Source organism: Oncorhynchus nerka, linkage group LG23 (assembly GCF_034236695.1).
Source record: "Oncorhynchus nerka isolate Pitt River linkage group LG23, Oner_Uvic_2.0, whole genome shotgun sequence".
NCBI classification, from domain to species: domain Eukaryota; kingdom Metazoa; phylum Chordata; class Actinopteri; order Salmoniformes; family Salmonidae; genus Oncorhynchus; species Oncorhynchus nerka.
Genome location: NC_088418.1, coordinates 22,292,602 through 22,313,993, shown reverse-complemented (window position 1 = coordinate 22,313,993; position 21,392 = coordinate 22,292,602). Strand labels below are relative to the sequence as shown.

At 40.5% G+C, this 21,392-nt stretch overlaps 3 protein-coding genes across 8 annotated transcripts in view; all 3 read left to right on the top strand.

Annotated features, from left to right (window-relative positions):
- The first annotated feature begins 591 nt into the window (after positions 1-591).
- Positions 592-7,608, top strand: LOC115106170 (homeobox protein Hox-B3a-like). Of its 2 annotated transcripts, none has more exons than XM_029628732.2 (4): positions 592-827; positions 1,929-2,024; positions 5,481-5,896; positions 6,153-7,608. In XM_029628732.2, exons 3-4 carry the CDS (start codon positions 5,572-5,574, stop codon positions 6,782-6,784), a joined length of 957 nt encoding a protein of 318 aa, XP_029484592.2. In that variant the 5' UTR covers positions 592-827; positions 1,929-2,024; positions 5,481-5,571; the 3' UTR covers positions 6,785-7,608. The 2 variants fall into 2 exon arrangements, with proteins under 2 accessions (XP_029484592.2, XP_029484591.2); XM_029628731.2 differs by lacking the exon at positions 592-827 and adding an exon at positions 1,135-1,310.
- Positions 7,609-8,503: 895 nt separating this feature from the next.
- On the top strand, positions 8,504-10,232 carry LOC115106169 (homeobox protein Hox-B1b-like). The gene is made up of 2 exons (XM_029628729.2): positions 8,504-9,179; positions 9,487-10,232. Exons 1-2 carry the CDS (start codon positions 8,561-8,563, stop codon positions 9,789-9,791), a joined length of 924 nt encoding a protein of 307 aa, XP_029484589.2. The 5' UTR covers positions 8,504-8,560; the 3' UTR covers positions 9,792-10,232.
- Positions 10,233-20,450: 10,218 nt separating this feature from the next.
- LOC115106476 (src kinase-associated phosphoprotein 1-like) overlaps positions 20,451-21,392 on the top strand; it is a 35,423-nt gene continuing 34,481 nt past the window's right edge. Inside the window, exon 1 of one of the 5 annotated variants that reach the window (XR_003860049.2) lies at positions 20,451-20,873. Coding sequence is in view for 4 of the 5 variants with exons in the window: in XM_029629249.2 (XP_029485109.1) it covers positions 20,834-20,873 (40 nt within the window). In the remaining variant the exon portion in view is untranslated. The remainder of the gene's footprint in view (positions 20,874-21,392) is intronic. The other 4 variants (XM_029629249.2, XM_029629248.2, XM_029629247.2 and 1 more) reach the window with 4 other exon arrangements.

Below are 21,392 nucleotides of genomic sequence, written 5' to 3'. Positions count from 1 at the left end.
GGCAATTACATGTAGGTATATCATGCTAATTAGAATCGTTTGGTCCACCTTGACATAATTCCAGTGAAGATCAATAAGATTGGAAATAAAACAAATAGCCTAAACGTGGTTCTCTTGCATCTAGCACACAAAAAATGCTTAAACAAGACATTTAGGATTTCGTTGGTATTGATTTAGGCGCCACTGAAGAATACCTGTAATCTATTCCCCCCATACCCCACTGAAGGTGCAGGCTGAGATGGAAATCATGGGCTTTGGAGCCACTGTGCAACAGGGATACATAGCCTATATTGAGAGATTGGAATTAACATGCAATTCTTTATTTACCCTCAACAGAGCCTACTGACCTTTTTGACAGAGAGAGCCTAATGCTGGACTAGATGTGTGCCAAACCTAGTTTATAAACTTTCTGTCATTATGCCTTTTTTAATTATTATTTAATCGTGTTGCTGTAATACACAAACGGTCAAGATCAAAATTGTTATTTTTCTTATCCCAGGATCACTACTTTGAATATAATCCATACTATTTGGCTAGTAATGACCGCGAGCCCGTCTAAAGATTAACAGCAATGACATGGGGCGAGCTAAGGTTTACATTGTTCGGGGAGGTAGCCCTACCCACTCAGCATCAAGTGCCCAGTCTATAGACAGCCCCATGTTACTACTGACGATAGCCTTCCGTCTGCATTCATTTCGCCGACATATCCATCATGTCTCCTTTGAAAACTATAATGCGCAAAACTAGCTGCTGGCGAATACCGAGTGCTAACCTTTACGCCCGAGTTTTGTCTTTTGGATAATAAGATACGTTTTTAGAGAACCTCGGTAAGTGCCACTGTTGCTCATTACTTCCAGTTTCCAAACATATATCTATTGTTATAACGAAATGCACGTCTCATGTATTTTCAATGCAACTGATGGGTAAGCCATGAGGTGTTATATCTATTCTAAAAAGCGTTATTATATGAAAGCTTTCCAACTTATGACAGGGCTCTCCAACCCAGTTCCTGGAGAGCTACGGTCCTGTAGGTTTTGGCTCCAATCATAATAGCGCACCTGATTCTAATAATTAGCTGTTTGATCAGCTGAATCGGGTTGGTTACAACTGGGTTGGATTGAAAACATACAGGAGGATAGCTCTACAGGAACAGGGTTGGAGAGCCCTGGCCTATACGATATTGATTGACTGGGCTAGTCCAAACTGGGCTAGTGCAGACTACATTTTATTAAACGTGTAAGGAAGTTGGTTAAGATGTTATTTTTCATGGTATTAAATATTATCAAAGAGGATGGTGTACCAAACCCATGGTGAGACATGCTTTTTGAACGTAGTTCTTTATATTTATACTACTTGTACTTTTTACGCACACACCCACACGGTTAGGGATGGATCAATACTTTGACGAGGCAGTGTGTTTTTGTTCAAGTCTGAATGCTAGAATGTTTACTGTGTGTTGTCCTAAATTTCGTCATGCTGACCATGAGGCCTGAAATTAATATTTGGGTCTGAAACTGCCTATATATTAAAAATGATTTTCGCTGTTGTAGACTAAACTCAGAGGGTGTGTTAACTTATTCGCCTTACCTAAATTGATTTAGGGTAGTTAATTGCTGGCGTAAATATGTCTGCCTCTTATAGACTAGAATCAGTTGTTTGAACATTTGTAAATCTTGTTCATTGTATTTATGCGCCTGTTATCAATTGCCGTTGTATGAGATCAGCAGGAGGCCTTGCCGTTTTTAATAATAATTTGCCTTGTAGCAATCTGAACTAATCCATGAGTTTAGATTCTAACCGACCAACCATTTTATGACAGAGAAATGAACGGCTCCATTCGACGTTTCAGTATAGGCCTAAAATGTGGGCATCGTTCAGGATAACATGTATTTCTTCATTCTTTAATACACTTTTGTTTTGCTATACAGTTTATCTATAGAGGACCAGACCGTCTGCCAAAGAAATCAGAGTTCTGATCTTCGTCCTCAAAGACAGCACTACAGTGCAAATCAAAAACGATATGGGTAGGTTTGACTTTATATCTGCAGCACCGTGCAAATAATACAACACAAAGTTGCATTGCTCTGAAGCCAGTTCCCACATCATAGGTCAGAGTAGCCTGGTGAGCAACCATCCATGTCACGTGATCCATTAACTAATTGAGGAAGAGGTTGCAGAGTAGATGCATGCATTCATCAGGCCAACCACTGTAGTGATTTGCCCGCTGATGTACAATGTATCTTCTTAAAGTCTACATAGCTGGAATGAAGAAGATCCTGCAAATGTATTGTAAGTATATGGATAACATTTTGGAGAATCTGATTTTGTGTTAATCAGGCTATGTGAATGACGTTGCAGGAAATGTATGGTCCAATTCAAGAAATGTTACAACAAGCATGAAACATTATGTTGTTTGATTTTCTTTATTGAAGTTTCAATATGCGAGAGATCCATGGGCTAGACTATCTATCTCTTTTTAATTGATTTCGATGGTTTAGGTGATGTATACATTTCATCCTACATTATCTTCCTCTCTTTCCTGTCTGCCAGTCGTTCCATTTTGATTTATAGCCTAATGATATGTGAGCCATTGTCAGAGACAGCTGCCATTGTGTTTCTGGAATACTCTTGTTTTGTTTTTGTATGTGCATTACTCTACAGATCCACAAGTGATACGATTAATCGGTGCTCTTAATTGTCTTTCTCCATCCTTCATCTGGGCTGAGCAGACCGATATAAAGACTTTCTGCCTGGAGGTCTCGGGTTACATCAACTTGGCAATTACAGAGCCTTAACGTTTCATTTTAAGCCATAGAACCTTGAAATAAATCATTGTCTAATCTCGACGCCACATATTCATGCATCATTTCGAATTGATCATCGTTCCCCCAGGATAGGAGCTTTTTATGGAATATGATTTGAAACGATTATTATAGTATTTTCATGACAGTGTATATGGCAGGAATTTGTCTTGAGATTCGAAGAATAGGCACACATATATATTTGATCACTGAAAGATTATATAGCTAGGCTATAGGCAGACATCCTATAAATGTATAATGACAATGTAAATAGAAAAAGTGGGAAATGTATGGTATCCATTTGATAGCTAAATTCAACAAATCCATGTGCATGGTCTGAACCGGTCACGGCTAAATTACCTCGGCTAAATTTCGTTAGATTGGCAGTCCTGACGTCTTTGATCAAAAGACTGGTCAATGTTTAGATAATTTTGTGTTGTAGCCTAATTACTTTCGTGTAGTGAAACATTAGCTATCCTGCCTGGGGTATTAACTATTGTCCCTAATGAATGAATCGAGGCGATTGAGTATTTTCAATTAAAAGGTTAACATCAAAGATCAAAGCACCGCCACAGTCCCAATGGGTATCGATCCACTAACAACAATCCTATAGCGGCATGTTTGATCCTCACCTCCAGTAGGCTCAATGTCTAACCTGTACAGCCAAGAGGCAGATGGTTCTCCAAAGAAACTGACGCAATGTGGGTCCATGGCCTTTTGAGCACTAATATGCTGGAATATTAATTTATCTCTCCAAAACTGAATATGAGTGTTGGGTTGGTGTGTTTTGAGTGTTGGGTTGGTGTGTTTTGTCCTGATGTGTGCAAAATAGTTAACTTTTCGATATGGTTGTCTGCCAGGTTAGACAACCGCATAATCCTGACATTTTAAATTCATATTATCATGGAAATACATTCTATTGATAGCCAGTCACACTCAACACGAACTTTTTGGCAAATTTCACATTGACATACATTATTCATGCAGGGGTCATGCAATGGTATGCAAAGTCATAAAGTCACCCAATCAAAATCATAACCCCATTTTGACAATTTAGTTTGGCATAGTTCAATTGGTGCGTTTTGATTTCCTTTATTTTAAGACACCAATGCCATTCCACATTTTGGCTACTACTCTCAAATTGTTATTTGTTTTCTGTTGTCATCTCCAAACACTGGTCTCTTGATTTGTATATTTGTATTGTTGGTAAAAATCTGGCATATAACATCCAATGAGATAGGCCTACTCAAAGTATAGACTGGGCTATGTTAGCTCTATGGCTATGCCATAGAGAAAAGTTGGGGCCTCAGGTCAGTTCATTAATGCAGATTGCTCTCGTGTGAATCAAATCGATCAAAGGCCACTAGCCCCGTCCCACCATATCTGCAATTACCATTTTCGTTGTGGAAAGGCTATCCTAAACACACATTTTAAAATAGGCTGATATAACTGCAGACAGCCCCTTACAAAGCATCATGGAGTAATGTATCCACATGTATTTGTCTCATAATTTACGGACTGAGGTCATGGTTTTCGGCGAATAGTGTTTTCAAATTGGCGATGTGGCCAGAATTCTTCTTCGCTGTCTAGTCAGCTGCGCAAAGGCTACCCATGTTCTCGTTCGACCTCTTCCATGCTGTGGGCGACTCCCAATGAGCTAATAGCAAGCCTATCATTGGAACTGGATTATAATACTCCTCGGTGTTTTTGAAAGGAGAGACCTCTCGTTATTGATTCTGGATGTGAAATGAATCATATCTAGTCAGTATTCGTGGGGTCTACGTTATACGCTAAGGTAAGCCGGGCTGGTGAATGGTCGGCTATTTTCTTTGTGATTTATGACCATATGACTCGTGCGCGGTTCAAGCAGAGTTCATAAAGCTGTACGCTATGCCTCCATACCATCCAACATTCGTTTTCTCTTAAACTATTTAATCATCTTCTGTTTTTACTTATTTTGGTTGCTTTTAAAGGCATACTCAGCATAATCGTTATAATGAATTTAGAGACCTTGAATATTTTGTTCATGTTGAAGATAACAATGGAAATGTAAGGAAACGTGATTAGACATACAATTATAGGCTACCATTAACGGTTAAGTTTATCTGATATTGAATAAAGAAATTGGCTGTTTTTCCCCCCTACATTGGGCTTTATGTAGGATACTTGACACATTTACCTTGGTTTTGTTGGCTAAATCTCTATCGACAGTTGTATATTATAATAATGTTATCATTAGCCTATGTGTCTTTAATTAGTTGTATTTATTTAGGCTAGTAATTTAACATGTAGAGCTATTTATTTTTTCTCTAAAATAGCATAGTTTCACACAAGTTCTACAGGCCTCAAGCATTCTAGCATTAAATTCTTGAAAATATCAAAATAATGTCTTCCCTTTATGGAATTCAAATAGCATTGTTTGCAATCTTATTTGTTTCAGCCCATTGACGCATCTGCAAAAGAAACACTACTGGACTAAAAACTGGTGACTTGTTTCTCAACAAACAATGACTTGTTTTAGGGATGAGAAGGGAAAAGTAGATATTAGAGAGTATCGTTTAGTCTGACATTGCCTCTGTAAGCAGGTTGAAAGGCTCCTATTCACGTCATGATGCTATTGAGTTGATAAGATGGATTCATACTGTCACCTCCCTTCTGTGTTTTTTCATAACCTTTCAGAACAGCAACCAAGAGGTCATTGGAAGGAAACTGTCACGTGACTTCTGGGTGCCAATGTTCCTTCAGAAGGTCAAAAGGGCCCCAGTAGCTGATGAGACATTTCTTGACAATGCAGAGAAATACCTACCAAGACGCCATAGCAATATTTGGAGAGTCCCCATACCAAGGTGCCAGTGGATTTGGATACAATCATGACGCACCAGCCCACCAACCCTTGGCCTACCTGGAGAGCCAGGTCAACTTGAAGGAGTTGGATTGCTCATCGCAGTCAAATGGCAACAGCAAATCACAGCACCCAAAAGAGATTGACCCTAACTCAAATTCTACCTTCACCAAAAGCATATTTCCGTGGATGAAGAAGTCGACAATTCAGAACTGTATAAAGAAGAACGGAGACAATCCCTTAGAAGTTAATGGTGTGTATTCAAATGCCTAGCCCAATAAATAGTTGGACAGTAAAATTCCCATTTAGGTCTACAAATAATACTGTTTTAAGCTGGATAGATCCTAATTGTATTATATGATTACGACCAATGGGCGTTGGCTAATTGCATTTCCAGTTTCGAAAGAAGCTCACATGTTAATGTCATGTAATATAGCCTAATGTTAAGATTTTGTTTAGGTACTGTATTCAATCTATGAATGAGGTTACATTTTATTTTCTCTCGGCAGAACTATTTGGTGACGAGGAAAGCCCCACAACTGCAGTCTCCAAAAGGGCGCGCACCGCATACACAAGCGCCCAGTTGGTTGAGCTCGAGAAGGAGTTCCACTTCAATCGTTACCTTTGCCGCCCCAGGCGCGTGGAGATGGCTAGCCAACTCAGTCTAAAGGAGAGGCAGATCAAGATTTGGTTTCAAAATCGGAGAATGAAGTGCAAGAAAGATGGAAAGTTTAAAGGACTGTGCTCCTCTTTAGGTAGTCCTGGAACTCTTACCGATCTAGGTTATTTTAATGCAATGGGGGAGGATTATGACACTATTTCCCCGCCATCTTTAAAGCATCAACAAAACAATTATGTCAGTGCATCAGTCTACCCAAACTCAATGAAAGGGCAACAGAAATATGCCACAACCCCAGAATATGCTCCTTGCAGTATGCAGGACAATGATAGTAGTTTTTCCATTCATTATGCTCAAGCTGACCCTGTTCATGTTGATGTGAACTTGCCATTCACTGCATGCGGGATAAGTAATCAGTGTAATCAGACTGCACAGATGACGTCAAGCCAACACCATCCTAAACCTACACTATATGATCCAAACACAACATACTTATTGGGGCATCATTCTTGTCAAGAATGAATCAAGCAAGCTCCTAAACTGACTCATTTATAGCATATGTAGTCAAAATGTCACTTGACCATAATCAGATCCTTAGTGGACCGAATCCAAAGTTCAGGCCTGCACACATTAAAAAATAATAATAATTGCGCAAAAGGCCAATTATTCGCTGTATACAAATGCATGCAAATAGTGTTGAGTCATTACAGCAGAGTTACTAATATTTTACTCGAAAAGAGCAGCTTTAACTATTTTGGGAATTAAGCGACTGATTGTGACCACTAGAGTCGGAGGTAAAACACAGAGTTAATTCGACTAGAGTGTTTATAAGTATTGCTGGAGTCAATGTGATGCCATCCACAGATCAGCACCTGCATAGGCTATTCGTTCCTGTTGGACAGCTCTGTTTTTCTATTTTGATTTCTTATCCATATAGGATAAACCTGAAATTATTTAATTATATGAAACCACCGGATAATGTAAAACATCGAATTTAAATCATTATCAAGCAAAAACTTTTCTCACTTATGTTTTTGTACAAGACTTGACATTATGCAAGTCATGACCCAACTGTATGCATTGGAATATTACAAACATATTTATTACAATGTTATTTATATGTTATTTATTAATTTAATTTATGGGAATTTAATGTATTTTGTTATTTTTTATCATAGGGCTTAGTGTTTACAGACAGACTCTTATGCTTCAGGGACAGTTGAATCAATGTTCCTCAAAATGTCATTTCATTGTGAAATCCTTTTGGACACACGTTGAAATGCATGTGTAGGCTATGCTGACGAATCATTTCTGTATTCTTGTTGAATAAATGCATTTGTTCAGACTTTCTGCAGAACAGTTTTTTTTTACACATCTTGTTATCAAAAAGAGCTTGCTCTACCTCTATATAGTTTAAAGGTGTCTAGTTAGAGTAAAATACATACCAAATATATTAAAATATGTCAAATGAAATAGGCCACATTAGGTATAGTCTGGTAAAGAGTATACGCAATAATACATTGTTAAAAGTCCATAAAGGCACAATGATTTAGGCTGTTCTTTGTTCTCTCTCGAGCAAATTGGAGAACCAGCTGTCAAGCGTTTAGAGGAGCAGAAGATTGATCGTCGCATTAATTTCAAGACTCCTCTGTAAAATTAGCTCTCAGACGGAAGAACACGCCGAGCTAATCAAGTAATTCACATGAGCTGCTTTACTTATACACATTGGGCAACATAATTCTCATAGAGAACGCCTGGTATTATACACCAATCGTATATCCTCTTGTTAACTGCATGAATGACAATGGCAACATTTCAGTTCACTAAACTTACTTACTCTTATAATACTGTTAAAAAAGCACAGCCAAAATACTATTTCGATCACATAGACCATCCAAATCAACTGTTTGCTTCAAACTCTACATTTTCGAGAGACAAAATTGAAATAATTTCAAAATCTTTCACTTTTTCAGACTATCATTCTCCCTCAGTCTGACCAGAAGGTCCTTGCAGAAGCGGTGTGACGTGTTTCTGTTCTTATCAGATTGATGGGCGAGTTTGACTGAAGCATTTGTCATGTAAATGTGAGACGTTTGATGGACGATCCTGACCTGACAAACTGCTATAGGTCCCAATTGCCATTGGCGTAAAGTGAGTCACATGGTCTGTCACTAAGGTGATATGTGCGTGGTAGGCAGTTTTACAGATTTGACATACTACCTAGAGGTTGTAGGGCACAGGGAAGAGCAATTAAGGTGGACTGACCCGTCTTCATTAATTTAGCCATAACAATACAGGATGAACTCTTACTTAGATTATACCATTTGTAACAGGGGGACTAACATATTCAATGCCAATGCCGGACACCACAATTTAAACCATGGATACAGGTCCTCCTTATCTTCCAATTCATGCTCAACAAGTGATAGTTTTGTGTCCGATGGGCGGTTAGTTGGTGGTTCTTCCGTGCACCAGACTTCGAGCCACCCTCTCCACCAGCCCCAGCTACATCATATAGATCTCCAGTTTGGCTCAACGGGAAACTCGGTGTATGGCTCGCCAACAGGGCCCAACTTGGATTATGGACCTCATCAATACGCTCTAATTCATGAACAAGAACGAGGTTTCATTCAGTCGCCTGGGATTCCTGTGTCAGCCATTGGAACGAACATGCCCCCCCTGGCCGAAGGGAACAGTGAGCCCCTGGCCGAAGGGAACAGTGAGCCAGGGTCTGCACCAAGCAGCCAGTATCTGCACTGTTGCAGTGGAGAACAGGGGCAACCAGAATACTTGGAGAGTATTTACTCGAGATTAGTTCCTTTCCAATATAGTGATAAGGATTCGGATGATTTCAATGCAGATTTAACTTCAAAAACTTTCGACTGGATGAAAGTTAAGAGGAATCCCCCTAAAACAGGTTTGTTAGCTCCTGGGACAGGGTCATAAATAACACTGTCATGACAAAGGCCAATTTATAGACAACATTACAATATATATATATATGAGGAATTTATAGAGACACTGCCTAATCAATGTTTGTGCTTTGCATATTAGTGCGTAAAATGTGCCGTGGTGCGTAAAATAAATGATCAAATACAGAATGTGTTTGCTTGGCCGCTCACAATCATCACATAATCATAATACAGTTTATTCCCGTTTTTATTCCTTCATTTAAAATTCAATTAATTCCATCAGTTCCTTCATTCATTCATTAACTTTTACAGTTTCAGAGTATGGAGTCCCCGGTCAACAGAATGTAATCCGTACCAACTTCAACACAAAGCAGCTGACAGAGCTCGAGAAGGAGTTCCATTTCAACAAGTACCTGACCAGGGCCCGGCGAGTGGAAGTTGCCGCTATTCTCGAGCTCAACGAAACTCAAGTGAAAATTTGGTTCCAAAACCGCAGGATGAAGCAGAAAAAGCGTGAGAAAGCAGGAACCGTCTTTCGAAACACAGCAGTACCGGCAAATGATTTGGGAGAGATCACCTCATCTCCTGATGTGTTGCCAAGCTCGAAGACCGCATAAAGCAATCGTTTTACAAATAACATTTGAATTACCGCACTCATGGTGCTGCACTTTACTTGTCACATGTTCAAGGATACTGCAGGTTTACAGGGTTTAGGTGCACTAATTTCTGCAAACAATTTAGTTTCATGTTTGCACTATTTACGGGTATTTTCTACAAATACATTTAGATAATTATGTGAGAAGTTAGAAATAAAATGTTTGTTTTGAAAAGTCTGTATTTGTGCTGATTTGTACATTTTGTGAGTGAATGAAATGTTCCCATACAGTAGGCTATAAAGTATTTATTGAATGTGACAATAAGGATATGTTGTAAGAAAATCTAAATCTTTGGAACTAATTGAATTCTTCTTCGATGTTCTTTCTACGCAAATAGTATTTTGGAAGTCAACATTGTTTAACTGTTGTTGAAACTGTTTTAAATCTGCCTACTCATGAAATCAGGAATCAGATGGAAAAATATGTCATTTTCATTGAAATGGAATTCATATTGACAATCACATATGACTGATTTCTATATAATAGTTTTTACAAAATTAAACTTTAACAAATATATCATGTTCTGTCTTTCATTGCTGTTGAGTTTTACCCATTCTTTCCCTTTGCATAATGTGACATGAGGAGTCTTTCACCACACATGGGGTGGCTACCAATGACCTCTTCACCTCAGAATACCCCCAGGCTTTCTAAACATGACAACAAACTCCAGGGTGCCAGGTTTCACACTAGATTTGTTACCCAAATTCAATTTGGCTCTGCACAAATGCCATGCCCTGAGATCCACAAACAATTGGTACAGGTTCCCACTTACACTTGCCACTTTCTCTTCTGATTGCTATAATAGTTCATTAGAAAAGTAATTGGATAATCTACCACCACTAGAGCTACATTTATAGTTGAACCTTGTATGCTGCCTTCAGCTCTTCCTTAAAGCTGGCAGGGGCTTGACAACCCTGTTTCATCTCCTGGTGTTATAGGCAGGCTCAATATTTGCACTGAGTGTTAGGTTTGCACAGTTCCTGCCCCAGAGGCACTGGCCTGTCAGTGCCCTCTCCCCCAAAGCTGAGGTTCATTCAAAGTTCACCCACAAATGGATTCACAAAGGCCTCTAGTCAATCTGTCAGGACACCAGAATGGCTTTGACGAGTCAACTGAAGGTCTCCCTCTCTTCCTTTTCTTTGCTTTTAATATTCAAGGCTAAAAAGCGGCAGGGGATATTTTTTCATCTACATATTGTATGGCTTATTAGACAATTGTAGTGTCATCATAGTTCCTTACATTTTTTTTACCATGAATTTTTAACAAAGAGGGAACTGGTGCTAGATGATGATCATTCCATTAAAAGATCTATCTGCCTCATTGCCTCCTGCCACAACCCATGTGGTCCTCTCCTCCCTCGTTGTCTCTTTTTGAAGCTGACTCTCTTCCTCCCATTTGCCCAATTAGACTGTTTGAAACAAACAGTCATCAGGCAAGCCATGATGATTTGAAATACATCTGAATGAGGTTTTATGTTCTCTGCAATTGGCGTCAATAATTGATAGATTTTCAACCAATCATCGTTTCACTTTAAACTTTACACTGAGCGTCACCAAAGAGAATATGTCAGGTTAGTTGCCATGTATCTTTTCTCTACCCTGACAGTCACAATGGGGCCTTGGGAGGTGATGGAAAACAGGGAAGGGTCTAAGTGCAGGACTTGAACCCAGAGGTGTGATTCCTGTCCTCTCGCTTGGTAATACCTCAGACCTCCCACCGGGGCTCTCCACCTGCGTCACAGCCAGCAATGGAGGAGCCAGCACCATGGAGACAGATGTTCAACCAGGGAGATGGAGGATGGTTTTTCACCAGCCTGTCAGTGTGGCACTACAGCTCTAACTGGAGAACGTAAAACAAGCAGGGCCAGGGATTTAACATGCAATAAACACAGAGATGCAAAAGGCAGAAACGCAGACAGAGAATACTACTAGGCACAATGGTAATGGCGTAAGCTATAGCATGAATGCCAGCTGAAACACAAAGAGCGATAATACATAGCAACAAGTCAACATTTAGTCATATTTTTTTAACATCGTTCTCTCTTCACTGTAACATTTTCTGACACCAAAGAGATGAATAGTGAGCCCCATGCTGGTTGCAGTTGTTGCAAGCTCTTTTACAAGTTGAATGCCTGGCTCACTTCCTTGGTCTCTGGTTCCACTGTGGCACGTCACACTGCAGGGACACCAAGCTTCAAGTCAGGGACAGCAGGCTTCAAGGCAGGGACAGCAGGCTTCAAAGGATCTGAACTGGATACAGTATTCATGGGTTAGGGGGTTGGGGATTGGGGAGTTCAGGGGCAGCACAGAGAGATCCCTTTTGTTGATTATCGAGGCAGAAATCAGGGTGGTATCCTAAACATTTTAGAACCAGGATAAAAGCTTCTTACAGGTGTTCAGTAGGCCTCAAAGATAATGGCACATGTCCCGCTTTCCGCGTGATTCCTTTGTTGTGACAGTGGTTCATTTGAGCCAAGGTAAGTGTCTCCAAAAATCACCCCCCTCCTTGGGAGGCTCATTCATATCTGCATCCCCAAGCCAACTTGCAGGCCAACCCCTCATGAGTGCTCCAGCAACTGCATCCATTCTCTACCCTATATGCAGGCTAACCAGGAGGGACAAGTGGCTGGGCCAGGGTTAACGTCTTGATACTTTCTGGAATTGCCTCCAGGATCCAAATGGCCACCCTAATAGTTTGCCACGGTGTGCCTGTCAGTTCACCATGGCTGTTTGGCGTAAGAAAAACAGGAACGGGAGAAAAGCAGAGTAACGAAGCAGCGCTATGGAAATAATGAGGGGTGGTGAAACGGGACGATTGTAACCATGGCAGGTCGAGTAGAATAAGGATAAAATGCTGTCACAGAACATCCACCCTCATTCGGCTGCAGGGCCTCTTTCCATTCATTTAAAAAAAACAGTTGTATTGTTCCAAATGGAGACAGCAGAACTCAATCAGTGTTGCGTCACATGGTTCAAAGCGGGCCAATTCGATGCTGCCAGGAGTTTGAGAAATGAGAGGTGACAGTTCATTTTCCCAGTGACAGTCTGTCGGTCTCGCTTGCTGGTTCCCCAGTCAATTTCCAGTGTGCAGTGAAGGCGGAGTGTTGGCTGAGATAGACAGCAACCCCCTTCTCCACCACTCTCTCCCATCGACCTCGCTGTGCTTTGTGTTCCAATTAACTGGACAGCAGTGGGTAAAATCACTGGGGAAGCCAGAAAAAAAGTCATATTACAACCTATGTGTTGTGATAATTGTGTTGTTTGCTCTATAACCTGTTAGTTCATATGCCTTGAATAAATTCAACCACACCTGTGTTTCATCACAAAACTGGAAAGCATCCTCTGTCAAGTGAGGTCCACAAAGTATTCTGCATGTAACAAACAGTTACATGACCTACAGCATGTTCAACCAAGTTAATGTTTCCGACTAAACAACTATTGATTTAGAACCACATAGAGTTACTGCAAGTCGCAAAGAAAACGGGAGCTGCCTCCACTATTCCAGCACCATTTAAACTTCAACATTTCAACATCATCAAATCACCTATGCTTAGTCTAACACAGTGACAACTAAAATATACCAAAAACATTTTAGCCCAATCAACTTAAGATACATATGATGTGGCTGTCCATGGTTCTGATTGCTGTGTGTATGTGTGTGTTTGTTCGTGCATGTGCGTTTGTGCAAGTAGAAAAAACATGTTGACTCACGCCAATGCCATCCTCCTCTCTTTCATGTTGAAGAAACAATCTATCACTCTGTCATAAATTACACACTTATATTTTTTATGGTCCTAGGCTAACTGACTAAAAAGCTGGCTTGCTAGCCTAACTTCCTTTAATGGGAAACTTTAGTTAAGTTAACATTAGCCTTCTACATTTAGCAACATATTGAACATACATCTTCTCAGAATCGCCATTATAATCATTGGCCAGTACAGAGAATTAAGTAAAACCACAAGTCCAAATCCCTATCTCCATCCATAGCTAATTTAGGAAAGGGACAATTTTAGCTAGCTAGCCTCCGGAAGAATACAACACATTGAGATCCACAACAAGTTTCTGTCAGTGACGTACACTCTCGATGTGATGGGAGTGAAGCCAAATCCAAACTGGCTTCCCTTGACACTTTTTTTGGGTGCACCAGGACCAATCACAGTTGAGCTCACTCAGTTTAGCTCAACGCTGATTGACTATTATTTGAAACTTTTATTATCAAGGGAGCCCAAATGCACGCTGGCTTCCGTTGCATTCAATGCTATGGATGGCAACAATGTCATACTCTTTATGAGCAGACAGCGTCAGATATATGGCCTACACATACAGAGACAGAGGAGTGCTGTTTCGCTCGCTCGGATGCCTTCTCTGGTGAGATACATCCAGCCTCTTGCGAATTGAAGGTAAATTATGAAACCCAGAGATATGAAAGATAAATTATTTGGGGGGGGGAGTCTGGCTTCCCTTGGGGTCCATGAATACACGCCTCTGCTGGACAGAGAGAAACGGTGACATGCAGGATCGGAAGCAGCTCCACACTTGTGTCCTTCCAGTCTCTCAATCCACGATCCATACCCCTGGGCAAAATGTTGATTTTATTTTACTTGAGGGTGGAAATAGGGCAGATTCGTCTTTTTCACACTGCCTCAAGGGACAATGTCTGAACAGTGAAAATGTTTACAGTTGTTATGTATATCAGAGATAGGGAATTGTTCCGTAAAAGACAACGTTCTCCAGCCCAGCACACACTGTAGTGAATCGAGTTATGCAAAGACAGCTACACCATGGTTTTGAATATGGCTTGGCATGCTTTTCTTCTGTCTTAATTGATTAGAGTGACTCAAGCCTATACTTTCCTCAGTCAATACCTAACTGACCGACTGAATGCACAAGGTTCTCTACAATAGATCTAGCATAAGCGCTACACCTGACTCTGGTGCTCTTCATCTCACGTCACATCTTACTACCTTCCAAGACCAACCCACAGCCCTCCCCTCTCTCTCATATATTTGAGCAAAGGGTGGAAGGGGAATACAATGATTCCCTAGGGAAATCCCTAAAGCAAACTACCTCTTTTCACCCTCTTCTAAAATGTAAACATTTGCAGACTCTTAAGAATTAACCCAAACGTCCTTTCAATAGTGCTTTTACATAAGTCGTGAAGTGTTTTAAGCAGACGAAGACCTTTAAGCAAATGGCCATGTTGATGGTCAAACTGTTCATGTCTCCTCAACTAGTTAGGTCCATTTGAGCACTGGGTTTCGAAGAGGTAGTAAAACCATCATACACACAATACTATTTGTCCTTTTGCCCTTATGCATTGGTGCCTGCCTGCCTATCTTGAGAATGTATGTATTGAGAGTGAAGTGTGGGGGTGGATATACACACACTCTAGATACCCTCAGGTTCCTCCTGACTCTCTCTCTCCTGGCTCTATCAGATCAGAGACAGTCCCTCCCCACTGTCCCTCCCCACTGTCCCTCCCCCACTGCAATGGAAATGGAAAGGAATGCACAGATAAAGAAGCCTGGCACTGGAGATGAGAGGGTAGAAGACAGGGGGAGCGAATGCTAAAGGGCTTTCTTGAGGAGATGAGAGATGGTCGTGACAGTGTTGGTAGTGGGAGATCATAGCAGGTTCACCTCAGCAGCCCAGGGTTGCGTTTGATACAGGGCTTTTGTCACTCTTTCAGCGCTGCATTGTTGGGTGGTGTAATCCCTGCTGGATTACAAAGGGCCTGTCCTTTCATATGTGTGAGCCCAGCAGGCAGGTGGTGGAGGAAGGAAGGCTGGTTCCTCTAGCCCTCACAGGAGCATGGCTGGGGGGACAGTGGAACACGGGTCAAAGGGACAATTACATCACTGGAATTTCTCTCCCTCTGACCTCATCTGATTTCCTGTGTAAAGGCTACAGGGTTAATGGGATATCAAGCTAAAATACTACTATACAGGATCTTTGTGGAAAAATGAACAGTGTGTAGTCATATTTGTAGTTGAAACATACTCAAAATAAATGTAATTATGAGAAGATTAAAACAGTTTTCAATGTGTACTGTGTATCACATTTGTTGATGTAGCATATGGTTCATTAGGTTAGCTGGTTATGAAAAGAGAGTTAACTGAGTGTGCTGATCATTCATTTCCTGTGGGCCTCAGAGAGCACACCAGAACAGACCATAGTTATAATCCTAATGACAGGTCAAAGAGAGATGAATGGGCAGAGGTCAACAGACAGACATGGAACTGTGGCAAAAGCCTTTCATTTTCATCCAATTTAGATTCAATGATTTATTTGTTGAAGCAAAAATGCAATTCTCTCTCAGCAGACCCATAGCAATCATGTTAGTTAAATTGATTGGTGGTGGATGCGTAATCAACACATTTTAAATGGGATAATATCTCAATAAGATTTTTTTTCATCCTTAGAATAAAATCATATTTAAGCAATAAGGCCAGAGGGGGTGAAGTATATGGCCAATAGGGGTGGCAGGTAGCCTAGTGGTTAGGGCGTTAGGCCAGTAACTGAAAGGTTAAAAAAAAGTTGTGAGATCGAATCCCCGACCTGACAAGGTAAACATCCATCATTCTGCTTCTGAACAAGCAGTTATACACTGTTCCTAAAGCCGTCATTGTAAATAAGAATTTGTTCTTAACTGACTTGTCTAGTTAATAAAAAATACCACGGTTAAAGGCTGTTCTTACATGCAATGCGGAGTGCCTGGATTTAACCGTGGTATATTGGCCATATACCACAAACCCTTGTGGTATTATAAACTGGTTACCAACGTAATTAAAAAAATAAAAAAATCTCATACCAGTGGTATATTGTCTGATATACAACGGCTTTTCAGGGCTCAAACCAGGATTATAATTGTTAATAAATACATTTTGCTCATGTGCATAACTATAGATAAATCTGACGGGAGATTTGCGTGATGAAAGTTGAAATTTGACATTTCTCAAGAAACAATTGGACAAACTAAAAAATTTGATGTTAGGATATTTTCTGGCAATTGTGCCGTTATTATGTGCAAGATTTTAAGACTACAACCCGTTATAAATGGCCATTTGCGAGATTGACTTGTCATTTCAATGGGCATAGACTATACAAAAAAGCTGGGTTTATGATAGAGCCCACATCTTATTTCAGTAGCCTATAGGCAAGATGTAAACAGAACCATTTAGCAGCTTTTTTTTAACTTATTTATTTTTTTACCTTTATTTAACTAGGCAAGTCAGTTAAGAACAAATTCTTATTTTCAATGACGGCCTAGGAACAGTGGGTTAACTGCCTGTTCAGGGGCAGAACGACAGATTTGTACCTTGTCAGCTCGGGGATTCGAATTTGCAACCTTTCGGTTACTAGTCCAACGCTCTAACCACTAGGCTACCCTGCCGCTTGCTTAGTTCAAATTTACAGACTAATTTATTCAACATGAATGCCAGGCCATTTCAAGGTAAGAAGTGCTTGTGTTTCCCAATAGCCTGCTGGAATGGGCTACTGAGGATGGGGTCATAATTTCAATCACTAAATTAAATATGAATTATATGTTCACTACAAAATTCTTCCTTGAGAAATACACTCCATGACCAAAAGTATGTGGACACCTGCTCGTTGAACATCTTATTCCAAAATCATGGTCATTAATATGGAGTTGGTCCCCCTTTGCTGCTATAACAGCCTCCACTCTTCTGGGAAGGCTTTCCACTAGATGTTGGAACATTGCTGCGGGGACTTACTTCCATTCAGCCACAAGAGCATTAGTGAGGTCGAGCACTGATGTTGGGCAATTAGGCCTGGTTTGCAGTCAGCGTTCCAATTCATCCCAAAGGTGTTTTATGGGGTTGAGGTCAAGGCTCTGTGCAGGCCTGTCAAGGTCTTCCACACTGATCTCGACAAACCATTTCTGTATGGACCTCGCTTTGTTCATGGGGGCTTTGTCATGCTGAAACAGGAAAGGGCCTTCCCTAAACTGTTGCCACAAAGTTAGAAGCACAGAATAATCTAGAATGTCACTGTACACTGTAGCGTTAAGATTTCCTTTCACTAGAACTAGCCCGAATCATGAAAAACAGCAGAATCCTGAAAAACAGCCCACAGTTGGCACTATGCATTGGGGCAGGTAGTATTTTCCTGGCATCTGACAAACCCAGATTTGTCCGTCGGATCGCCAGATGGTGAAGTGTGATTCATCACTCCAGAGAACACGTTTCCACTTCTCCAGAGTCTAATAGCAGGGAGCTTTACACCACTCCAGCCAACGCTTGGCATTGCGCATGATGATCTTAGGCTTGTGTGTGGCTGCTCAGACCTAGAAACCCATTTCATGAAGGTCCCCACGAACAGTTATTGTGCTGATGTTGCTTCCAGAGGCAGTTTGGATCTCGGTAGTGAGTGTTGCAACCAAGGACAGCCAATATTTACACGCTTCAGCACTTGGCAGTCCCGTTCTGTGAGCTTGTGTGGCCTACCACTTTGTGGCTGAGCCTTTGTTGCTCCTAGACATTTACACTTCACAATAACAGCACTTACAGTTGACCGGGGCAGCTTTAGCAGGGCATACATTTGACGATAGAGCTTTGATAACTTCCAATTAACTAAACATGGCCATTAATAATTGCATAATAACACAAGGCTACAACAACAATAAACTGAAGTTATGGGCTATTTATTAAATCTGTTTGCCAGCTCTAGGTAGGCTACACAAGTGGAACAAATTGATTTGCAATGACTCCAGTGATATGGTCATTTCAACATATTTATTGTATCAAATGATAGCCTACAATGGCATGTACATTAATAGGCAACTTCTTCTTTTTTAACTAGGCAAGTCAATTAATTAAGGACAAATTCTTATTATACAATGCCACTTACTAGTAAAGTCCCCCAGGCCAAACCATTCCCTAACCCGGACGACCTAGGGCCAATTGTGCACCGGCCTATGGGACTGTGATACAGCCTGGGATCGAACCCGGGTCTGTAGTGACGCCTCTAGACCGCTGCGCCACTCGGGAGGCCAACAGATGCAAATGATGGCCGACAGATGCAAATGTATCATTATCCACATTTAATGTCAGTATCATTGAGACTTTTCCTTATAACAGAAGCACATGAGGAGTTCCATAACTTCCATTTCAAATTTCCACTCACGCAGCCACCGAAACCCATAACTGATCATGCATAAAACACTTTTCCATAAGCAGTCGACATTAGAATGGAGTTTAGACCACCTCCGTGCGGATTTATCTAATGCGCTCTAGTGCGCCCAAAGTCGTTTTCCAGTGCTTTGTCGCCGTTATTTGTTGATGCGCATCAGTTCTAGCGTGTTGATACGTTTTATGGAAAAAGGGTTGAAAATAGGTGTCTCCATAATGACCATCTAAATATCCTGCCTACAACTGGTTAATAAAAAGTTTTACAAGACGTGCGCGCGTGCTGCTCTGTCTCCTCTCACTCACGTGACTCAGCCAATAGTGGACTCTTGCTGTGTTAAATGCTATTCGGAACTAGGAAAATCGGATATTTCCGACTTGATGATTCGTTGAACGCGGCACGTGTATAACTACAACCGTTTAGCAGCTTCGACATTTCAGAGTTTCCTAGTTCTGACTAGCACATAAACGCAACATAAACTGAGTGAGGCAGTGCCCTCCCCACCACTCAATCACGCAGTAACAGTGTGCCTCACTGCCTGATAGTCATTAGCAGCAGGTCACAGTGAAATATTATACACTTATTTATTTTTAAAGAGAAATGTCATGGCGGCCGCTGTGTAATTTTAAAGTAGACCAAAAACCTGCAACCGATACATTTTCACACGTGACATCGTTTTCAAAGTAGGCCGAATCTGGAAAATTACGAACATGGCAACCCTGAGTGATAGGAAGACAAACTGTTTTCGAATACTCATACTAACCGCGGTAACCGTACTATTTGTGACGTGAATTGAGTATATAGTATGTAGTATATACTTATTAATTATGTGTTAGTATACAGTATGTTAGTATTGGTATTCGAACACAGCTAGAGTTTCTAAACCCATAGACGCAACATTGCATAAAATCAAAGAAATGAAGAGAAATGAAAAATGATTCCTTAGCTGTTAATTTTCTCGAAATCTAAAGGCACAACCTTTCTTAAGTAGTTGAACATGTTATTACTGCAACTTCTGAAAGTGACAAACTGACACGTTTTCATTTTCGTCAACAACTTTATATCGAAGGAGTGCCTTTGATTTGACGGCCTGCACACGCGCAGTTCAGCGAGAGACGACTGTTCGACGTGTTTTTTAATATATATTTTTCTCTGTTAGACGTGTTCCTGCGCATGAGTTTAGGTAATCAACGTGGCCATGATATTGCCTACAAGCGTGATCGTACTGTCTTTGGTAGCAAGCACAAACACCTCCACCCAATCAGTCTACAATACTGCACAACACCCTTCGTTACTATGACAACTAGCGTATCCATGTTAGCGAGTTACTGGTGGCTGAACACACATTCGTTTTGGTAACTTCTAACTTTCAGTTTGGACAGTCAGTATCCCAAAATGAATGTGAAAAACAAACCTGAATTGAGCATTATGGCCTGCAGTGTGAACAAAGGCTTTATTCATACTTGAAGTTGGATGCATACAGGTCCCTGTATGCATCCAACTTCAAGTATGAATAAAGCCTGATGTGACGAGGTGATATAGACCTAACAACTGAATAACATAATTCAGAGGAAGAAGCATTTAGTCACATCATGCTCCGCCCCATTTTTGCAATTCTTATTTTGCATTAGATGCATGCACGGAAATAGTTTTTGTCACAACGTGTACAGGTGTTGCATGAGTGTATTAGTATAGTGTGTGAGTATCCAAATGCTTTCATTTCAAGCAGGGAACTGTTACAATATGACAGGAGTCCGTCCGGTCTACACAGATTCCATAACTTTTCAAAAAGTATAGTTTTGATTGACTTGATCAACATTTGTCTGAAAATTCCTCTGGCACTTTGATGGAAGGATGGGGACAGTCTCTGAAGAAGTTAGGAGGCTTTTGAATGGTAATGTTATATATATTTCTATTGATTTTAAGCAGTATGATTTAATGTAAGAATATTATCATAAGGATGGAATAGAAAATCATATACTGTGCGATTTTCGATATATTTGTCTTTCTTATAACTAGAATCATTGTAAGAGGACACATTGTATAACTATATGTAGGTCTACTGATAGTTTTGAATTGCTACAACTTAAAATGCCAATAAGGCACTGCACATGTCTGTTAACATTATTATAATGTGCTACAGAATTCAGTGATTTATGTTCAAAGTGATCAAACCATCTGGACTTGTTACTATGCTTTTATCTACAGTGGCTCTGTGAATAACTGCATGTGCCTTACTGTATTTCATATTCTATCGTCTTTATGACAAGATAATATTACAGATTTTTAGTTAGTTCCTTATGGATATTCCTCATAGATTGCCATCTGATTCACACTGTAGAGTAACTGTCAATGTTTGCAAACATGAACACTGGCATCTGCCGTATTTGCATGTACTACTGAGCAACCTGAC

Excerpts from the sequence above, each read along its gene's own strand:
- LOC115106170 (XM_029628732.2), top strand. The coding sequence starts at position 5,572 with ATGAGACATTTCTTGACAATGCAGAGAAATACCTACCAAGACGCCATA. Across the intron at positions 5,897-6,152 it reads CAATCCCTTAGAAGTTAATG|AACTATTTGGTGACGAGGAA; the intron begins GTGTGTATTCAA and ends TTCTCTCGGCAG.
- LOC115106169 (XM_029628729.2), top strand. The coding sequence starts at position 8,561 with ATGAACTCTTACTTAGATTATACCATTTGTAACAGGGGGACTAACATA. Across the intron at positions 9,180-9,486 it reads GAGGAATCCCCCTAAAACAG|TTTCAGAGTATGGAGTCCCC; the intron begins GTTTGTTAGCTC and ends TAACTTTTACAG.